This window comes from Amyelois transitella, chromosome 24, assembly GCF_032362555.1.
Source record: "Amyelois transitella isolate CPQ chromosome 24, ilAmyTran1.1, whole genome shotgun sequence".
NCBI classification, from domain to species: domain Eukaryota; kingdom Metazoa; phylum Arthropoda; class Insecta; order Lepidoptera; family Pyralidae; genus Amyelois; species Amyelois transitella.
This window is the reverse complement of record NC_083527.1, coordinates 6119710-6129183: the sequence shown is the minus strand read 5'-3', so window position 1 is coordinate 6129183 and position 9474 is coordinate 6119710. Positions and strand designations below refer to the sequence as shown.

Here is a 9474-nt window from a genome sequence, read left to right as displayed (position 1 = left end):
CTCTTATCAATCTCTTTTCTTCTTTAAAATCACAGATCTTAGCTGCATTCCTAAGCCTTGTAACAAAACGATCTACTTTTTCCTCTTCCTCTTGCCTTAAATTGAAAAATTTGTAACTATTGGCCACTGTGTTATTTTTGGTACCAAAGTGATTGTCCAGATTTTCCTCTAATGCCTTCCAACTCTTTATCACTCCTAATCCATTGTACACATCCAGCATCTCGTCTCCCGCACATGATAGGAAAACTGCAATTTTCCTTTCATCCTCTTGTTTTTCCAAGCCTGTTGCTACTAAATATAGGTTGAATATCTGCTTATACTTTTTCCATGAGTCTCCATCAATTATTGAATATCCCACAGGCGGCTTTATGGATCCTACCATTATTTTTTCCATTTTGTTGTCTTCCACCATCTTTTATTTCTAAGCACCGCTTAGCAAACCTCAAACTGAAGTACATATAGATATTGTGTTACTAATCTTATTTTCTTTTTGTTTACAACACTAAGGATCTTTTTTAAATTGTTTTCACCTGACACCATGTTTCATATAGGAATTTATGATTGTTTAGGACATTAATTATAAATAAAACACATAATAGCTTCGCTTGCATGATGACGCAATGCCCAACTGATTTATTGACTTGTATGGCCGTTACAACTGTTAGTCTATCTCTCTTGACAATGACATTGACACTAATATGACACATCCCCCCCTTATGTTATTTATTTTATTTATTTTTAAATTATTATATACTAATATTTATTATCTATTTTACTATATTATTTTAAATCAAAATCTTCCAAATAAACTGGTTTTCTAACAACTCTACACTTCTTTGAGATACCCCTGGGTCATCTAACACCACCGGAGTCTCCCCCCTTGTAGCCTCACCTGGTATACTACCCCACAAACATTCCTCTTTTTTAATAAATTTGTTTTTACTTTTTCTTATGTGTTTCTCATTTCTCCTGACTAAATTTCCCTTATCATTCATAACTGTGAACGATCTAGGACCATTTCCTTCTTCCATCACTTTACCTGAAGACCAATACTTGTTATAAGGTACATTCTGTATAATCACATCTTCCCCTTTTTTAAAAGACCCTTTCAATTTAGAAGTTTTATTATAAATGGTCCTAGATTTTTCATTATTTTTTAACAATTTTTCTTTAACATCTACACACAACTTAGATTTCAAAAGTTCTTTTGAGCATGGTAAGTTTGTTCTTAACAACCTGTTCATTAACAACTCTGAAGGAGAATAATCTAAATTTGCCACTGGACTGGTTCTATAATGCAACATTGCCAGATCAAAACTGGTACCACTCTCTTCCCATTTTTTTAACAAACTTTTTACAATTCCAACTGCTTTTTCTGATAAACCATTAGACTGAGGATAATGAGGACTAGACATAATTAACTCAATGTCATTTTTTAATGCAAATTGCTTAAAATCAAAACTACCAAATGGCATGTTGTCACTGACTATATATCTTGGAAGTCCATGAGTACTGAAAATTTTCATTAACTTTTGTATTATAATTGAAGCTGTTTTGTTTTCTAACCATACCATTTCAATCCATTTGGAAAAATAGTCTACCACAACTAAGAAATCTTTACCTGCATAGTGACCTACATCCATACCTACTTTACTAAATGGCAAATCCGGAATCTCATGAGACATCAGAGGTTGTTTACAGTTAGATACTCTATATTTTTCACATGGTTTACATGATAATACATAATTCTCTATGTCTCTCGACATTCCTGGCCAAAATAAAACTTTCCTTGCCCTCTTTTTACATTTCACAACTCCTGCATGACCTGAGTGCACAATACTTAATAATTCCTTTCTTAATGATCTAGGCACTAACACTCTATTCTCAAAATATACAATATTATCTTTTACCATTAACTCATTTCTTAATTTAAACAACTTTTTTAATTCTGTACCATATATATTTTTAGCATTTTTGGGCCACTCTGTATTAAACCAAGTCATAATATGTTGCAAGTTACCATCCTTCATTGATTCCTGTTGTAATTCTATCAGTTTCCTTTTTGAAATTTGTAATTCACCCTCTAAACCGTACACAGTTTCTGAACTCACACAATGAACTAATTCTTTTAATGTATTTTCTATCTGCCCGTTAGTGGTATTATAATGTCTAGATAGATAATCAGCTACAAACATTCTAGATCCCGGAATATACTTTATTTCAAAATCATATTTTAACAGTCTTAATACCATTCTTTGTAACCTAGCTGAGATTTGATTTATATCTTTATTCATTATGGCAACTAAAGGTTTGTGGTCTGTTTCTACAACTATTTTACGCCCATAAACAAATTGATGATATTTTTCCACAGCTAAACAAATTGCAAATAGCTCCTTTTCTATGGGTGCCCATCTTTGTTGACATTCTGTATAGCACCTAGAGTAAAAAGAAACAGGTTTACCCTTCTGTAACAAACAAGCACCCATACCACTTTTAGAACTATCACATTGCAATGTTAATGTACCATCTTTTTCTAATATTGCTAAAGTAGGTGCACTGGAAATTTTACATTTTACCTCTTGAAATGCTTTTTCTTGCAAACTACCCCAGTCCCACAACACATCTTTCTTTAACAAATCTCTAAGCGGCTCTGTTGTTTTTGAATAATTTGATATAAACTTACTTAAATAATTACACATTCCTAAGAACTTTTGTAATTCCTTAACATTTTTTGGTTTTTCTAAATCAACAATGGCCTTCACATGCTCAGGATCTGGTTTTATCCCTGATTTTGATAGCAATAACCCTACATACTTAACAAACTCCGCCCTATATTGAACTTTATTCTTATTAAACTTAACATTAAACTTTCTCGCTCTATCTATTACCTTACTTAAAATTTGATCATGTTCTGACAAACTATCTCCAGCTACGATTATGTCATTGTAGTACACATGTACTCCTTGTATATCACTAAAAATAACAGTATTTAACCTTTGCATTACCTCGGGAGCAGAGGATATGCCAAATGGCATTCTTTTGAACCTGTATCTGCCAAATGGTGTACCAAATGTACACAGCTTTTCTTCATCGTCCAAGACTACTTGAAAAAATCCATCCTTGAGATCTAATACTGTGAAGACACCTTTTCCTGCAAGTGAGTTATAAATTTCTTCAGGCGAAGGGATTTGATAATTTTCTCTTAGAATAGCTTTATTTAATTCCTTTGGATCTAAACATAACCGAAGAGACTTATCTGGTTTCTCCACTATAACTAAATTATTACACCAAGTGGTAGGTCCCTCTACCTTTTCAATAATACCTCTACTTTCATAATTACATAAAGTTTCTTTCAACCTATCTTTTATAACCTGAGGTACCCTTCTAATTGGCTTAACTACTGGTTGAACATTTTCTCTCAGCTTTATTGTATATGTTCCTATGTTGCCTAATCCTGAAAACACATCCTCATTAATTGCTAAAAATGTGCTTTTATCCTGTACAACTATATTGTCTACTTTATTAATTAAATTAAATTTTACACAATCTGGCAACCCTAACACTGGCTGAACCTGCATATCTACCAAACAAAACCTAATACAACCTTTTTGTCCTTTAACAATACAATTTAGTTCAACACTTCCCGATGTTTTTACCTCTTGACCATTATAAACTACCAGAACCGTTGGCTTTCCTAACCTATATTCTCCCTTTGTAATTTTATTAAATAACCTAAACGGCATAACATTACAATCTGCTCCAGAGTCCAACTTAAATTTTATATTATAGCCTTCTACACTTATAACCTCATGCCATTGTAACTTACTTAAACTACTTACTGAATATGGTCCGAATTCCTCACTACTACTGTCCTCACTATTATTTGACTCCTTCACTCCTTGTACTTTTTTATGTAACTGTTTCGTTGTGCCTGGTTTTTCTTCTTTTCTATTTTTGTATCGACACATTACCGCAAAATGATTGAATGTTGAACACAAAGCACACTTCTTTCCATACGCAGGACAATTTCTATATTCATGTTGTCTTCCACATCTATTACAATGAAACATCTTCTGCCGATGATCCTTTTTAGCCGAACTTTCCTTCATGAAACTTATTTCCTTTGCATTACTCTCCATCTCCTTTATTTGTTTTTTGCTATTTTCTGCTGCTTGACATAAATTTATCGCCTTGTCTAATGTTAAATCTGCTTCCCATAATAATCTTTCCTTGAGACTGACGTCTTTTACTCCTATTGTTAACATATCTCTTATCAATCTCTTTTCTTCTTTAAAATCACAGATCTTAGCTGCATTCCTAAGCCTTGTAACAAAACGATCTACTTTTTCCTCTTCCTCTTGCCTTAAATTGAAAAATTTGTAACTATTGGCCACTGTGTTATTTTTGGTACCAAAGTGATTGTCCAGATTTTCCTCTAATGCCTTCCAACTCTTTATCACTCCTAATCCATTGTACACATCCAGCATCTCGTCTCCCGCACATGATAGGAAAACTGCAATTTTCCTTTCATCCTCTTGTTTTTCCAAGCCTGTTGCTACTAAATATAGGTTGAATATCTGCTTATACTTTTTCCATGAGTCTCCATCAATTATTGAATATCCCACAGGCGGCTTTATGGATCCTACCATTATTTTTTCCATTTTGTTGTCTTCCACCATCTTTTATTTCTAAGCACCGCTTAGCAAACCTCAAACTGAAGTACATATAGATATTGTGTTACTAATCTTATTTTCTTTTTGTTTACAACACTAAGGATCTTTTTTAAATTGTTTTCACCTGACACCATGTTTCATATAGGAATTTATGATTGTTTAGGACATTAATTATAAATAAAACACATAATAGCTTCGCTTGCATGATGACGCAATGCCCAACTGATTTATTGACTTGTATGGCCGTTACAACTGTTAGTCTATCTCTCTTGACAATGACATTGACACTAATATGACACAACCATACAAGTAGTGTCCGACCGAAGGTCTATTTTTGGCCGAAGCCGAAGCCGAAGCCGATTAATCGGCTATCGCCACAACCTTCGGCCGAAGCCGAAGCCGAAGCCGAAGCCGAAGGTTTATATTCTCTCAGCACTCAGTAATTAATTTTGTTCAATATTGTCTACAAGCTACAATTAATATTAAAATCATTTCAAAACCTCAATATTGAAGGTTTATATATTGACTGTCTCATATAGAAGTTGATGATATATCATAGAGGTGGTTGATTTAGAGATAAACTAGCTGTTGCCCGCGACTTCGTCCGCGTGAATTTCGAGTTGAATTTTAATCATACAGTCAGATACAGACAGACAAAAAATGTAAAAAACAAATTCTCTATCCGTTTCAGTCAAAATATTAAATGTACAGAAAAAATATTTTTACCGTTTTATTATATGTAGTATTTTGATTTTCAGTTTTTTTACATAAAATACTCAAACAATACAAAAAAAATATATTTTTAATAATAAAAAATATCTAATGGCTAACCACTGGACCATCGAAGCCGTTGCGTTGGTGTCGAAATTAAAGTAGACTACATACATATGGTCACGTCTTTATCCCTTGCGGGGTAGACAGAGCCAACAGACTTGAAAAGACTGAATGGCCACGTTTTTTGACTTAATGATAGAATTGAGATTCAAAAAGTGATAGGTTGCTCGCCCATCGCCTAAAAAAGAATCCCAAGTTTGTAAGCCCATCCCTTAGTCGCCTTTCACTTATATTTATATGTTATAGGTATAATGCCGTCGTATAATGATAAATGACTTTGAATTTTTAATTTCGTAACTTATTTGCAGGCATACTGATGCCTAGAGTTCATTCAAATGTCGATAACTTTTTTTTTTGTGAACCGATTTTGATGAAACAAACTTTAAATTTTATTCTGAGTTAAAACAAAGCAATTGGTGAAAGTTTGAAATAAATCGGTTTAGTACTTTCGGAGATAATCGTGATCATACATACAGACAGACAGACAAGAAATTAAAAAAATATATTTTTGCTTTCTTTTATTCATTCTAAGTGTCCCTCTATCCATTTCAGTCGAAAATACTAAATGTACAGACAAAATATTTTTACTGTTTTATTATATGTATAGATAAAAGTTTGTGATTTACCTACTGGTAAAAAATAATGATTTGATTTCTTACAAAAACACTCGTTTAAATACACGTACGGACTTGTTTTGATGCATGCAATCAGCAATGTGATATTTTGACAGCGACTCCCCGCCGCCTCATGACTTTCGTAACATTTCGTTCAATCTCGACGGTCGCTCGGACCTTCGGCGAAACCTTCGGCTTCGGCCGGATTTTGGGCCGAAGCCGAATGTTTCGCCGAAGGTGGATTTTTTGGCCGAAGGTGGCCGAAGCCGAAGCCGAAGCCGAAGCTTCGGTCGGACACTACATACAAGAGACTAATAACCATATAAGCGTCAAGTTTCTCCCAAATCAACTGTACCACTTCTTGAGGCTATTTCTACATTATCAGAACAAGATCGTAGGTTCGCTATTCGTCACTGTCACTTAGTGGTAGTATAACGCCATTCTGTCAAACTGGAAGTCTCAGGTCAAATTCACTTAGGTCAAATGATTTTCGATTATACATACCTATCATCTGACATTTTGTCACAAATAAGTTTTTCCTTTCCTTTCCTTTCCTAGGGAGTAGCCTACACTCGGATTTACGTCAGATAATACATTTTTAAAATTTATGAAAAAAAAAAAGATTTATCGAGTTAGTATCTCATACCACTCTTTTGGAGCTAGGTCAAACTGTACATTTTGTCCAAACGAACTGCAATGCAGCACATCAGTTAAATACAGTCCTTTCAAAACTCTTCTTAACCTAAAAGAGATCCCATCACATCAGTCACAACCACACAAACTTTCATAAGTCCACTTTGCTCCCAATATTGCTGAGAGGTATCGCTTGCAACTCCGTCCGGAGACACAGGAACTCTCCAGTGACACACGTTATCGCTGCACAGGCTACGTTCAGGGTCCACCATGAAAACGTGGTGGGGAAGTTACCGTTGTAAATCCAGCAGACTAGCAGGTGTATGCCGTGGTAGGTGCAACTGAAAATTATTTATACATATAATAAAACAGTAAAAATATTTTGTCTGTCTGTCTGTCTGCATGTATGATCACGCTTATCTCCGAAAGTACTGACCGATTTACTTAAAACTTTCACCAATTGCTTTGTTTTAACTCAGAATGAACTCAAGGCATGACTTTGCCTGCAAATAAGTTTACGCGGAAAAATTCAAAATTTAAGCGGACGAAGTCGCGAGCAACAATTTGTAAATAAATATTTAGTAAATGAGAGTGAAGCAATAAAATTGCCTTTAAACATAGGCCCATGGTGTACCCTTGACCATAATTTAAGGACTTCCATCTCTTCGTTCTGATGTTAGTCCTGGTTACATCCTCAAGTAAGTAAGTAATTTCCATGAAACTGTTTTCAAGTTAACCAAACCAGGCTCAGATTGTGGTTTTTACATAAAGTTAAGTATGCAATGCGGTTCCATACATCTCAGAATAGGACCACTCCATATCTTTCCCATGGATGTGAAGCAAAAAGGATGATTTGGGCTCGAGCACCACAAAGGAAAGATCATCCACCAAGTTAGATGTTATGCCTGGAGAACCGCAGCTCCGACGATGTTGTGTCAGAGGTTGTATATTCTCCAATCCGTGAAATCTTTTGCTTGCGCAATGTACTCTTTCGCTGTTATTGGCTGAACGTGTTTCTTCGCTGTGATTTACAGTTGCTGTGTGACATTAGTGATGTTTATTGTCCTTGTATTTTTACAGATCAAAATGGCACATTTGTTCAAATTAATTAGTTTGGTGACACACATGTGACAGCTCATTTCTCACCTAAAGTCTAAGCACAACTTGGTTCTCCCAACAATGTGCCACAGCAGGAATGATCCGATGACAGCATTCACCACGAACGCTGCTATCACCGCTCGGCCTTCGCTGTCCCTCACATGGATTTCCTGAAAATATTTTTCACTTTAATTTTATGTCAAGTTACTTTTTAACTACAAACCTTGAAAGCAGTTTTGAATCGAATACTTTTTTAATTTATTTTTAAATGCTTTCGGTGAGTTTCTGCGAAGTAAAGATAAAAAGGTAATCTGTAGACTAAAGGCGAAACCCAAAAGAATGATAAATATTTTAATAAATTTTCTTTTTGTCTGCTTACTCTCCAATGTACTTGTAAAACAAAGTACAATGAAAACTGTCTGCGTTGTAACTTAATAGAAGCAAGACCTGGCAACTCGTAACATAGGATATTCAGGACCCAACATGGGCACCAATTGCTCACATGCTGTGTAATATTATTCAATTTTTTTATTTATATTGTAATTTTATGTGTATAGTTTTGTTAAAAAAAAATATATAAATATATTTATTTGAAACCAATGCAGAAATGTATACAATCTTTCTCTTATAACGTAGGGAACTCAACTTGCGCATGCAATTCTGAAAATTCGATCTACTTATTTTTAGTAAAAGCTAGGAAACCTCATGAAAACGGGAAACACTTACGTGATATTCAAATAAATGGTCCAGGGTCCTAGCAGAACCTGTGAGATCTTGCATGATAGCGGTGAGCAAACAAAGGCATAAATACATTAGAGACTGCATTGCCACTATCTGAGACACGATAAGGCAGGGGTCCCATTGCGTATAGCGGAATGAGCCCGTAAGCTTTTTTATTTTAGACATTTTTGTCGAAAGTTCTTACGAAATCAGCGATGCGTATTCGATGACCTAAGGTAAACAATTGGAGCAATTTAGTAAGATAGTTAGGTAGGAAACAGTTCTAATTGATTAATTTGTCTGGATTTGAACACTTTGAACTTTTTAACAAACATAAGGCTGTAATATTATGAGGATACTATTATTTTCCACAATTAAAATCACGAAATTCTTTGTAAGCAGCTGTAGTAATTTATCCCGAGACCTGTCGAATTGTATCAGTCATTGTCAAATTTAAACGAATGTTGCATGCAATCATGCTGTCAATGTCAACAATAATTATCAAATTAAACTATATAGTCATAATTTACTTTAGCAAAGAAAATCCAACATACATCTTTACATCTTTATCCCTTACGGAGTAGGTAGAAGCGACAGTCTTGAAAAGACCAAAAGACCTTTCCCTAATTACTTAGTTTTAGAAATATCGTTCCCACAAATAACAAATGGATACGTGCTTCGACGTATCTTTATAAAGAATGTCTGCCTTAGTTACGGAATATTTTTTTTGATGCGCAATGGGTGTTAACTAGGTAGGTACATAGATTTCGAAGCAGATAGCCCGTGATGTTGCAAAACGGATAAAATATAGAATAAAATTCGAACCCGTGTACAATGTGCTACCTATAAAAGTATATCCTTCATAAGTATGCCTACGATACTAAGGTGGCATCTTTTTAGTG

At 34.6% G+C, this 9474-nt stretch overlaps 1 protein-coding gene across 1 annotated transcript; it reads right to left on the bottom strand.

The window, feature by feature from the left end:
- Positions 1-6277: 6277 nt before the first annotated feature.
- On the bottom strand, positions 6278-9032 carry LOC106142713 (protein SYS1 homolog). Its single transcript, XM_013344583.2, has 3 exons — positions 8579-9032; positions 7901-8022; positions 6278-7095 (listed from the first exon to the last, which is right to left on the bottom strand). The coding sequence occupies exons 1-3, from the start codon at positions 8756-8758 to the stop codon at positions 6906-6908; spliced, it is 492 nt and encodes a 163-aa protein (XP_013200037.1). The 5' UTR covers positions 8759-9032; the 3' UTR covers positions 6278-6905.
- Between the last annotated feature and the right edge of the window lie 442 nt (positions 9033-9474).

Bases quoted from the DNA above. Each gene is read 5' to 3' on its own strand.
- LOC106142713 (XM_013344583.2), bottom strand. From the start codon at position 8,758: ATGTCTAAAATAAAAAAGCTTACGGGCTCATTCCGCTATACGCAATGG. The intron at 8,023-8,578 runs GTAAGTGTTTCC...AAATATTTTCAG, and splicing joins ACCATTTATTTGAATATCAC to GAAATCCATGTGAGGGACAG. The intron at 7,096-7,900 runs GTGAGAAATGAG...AATAATTTTCAG, and splicing joins AAGTTGTGCTTAGACTTTAG to TTGCACCTACCACGGCATAC.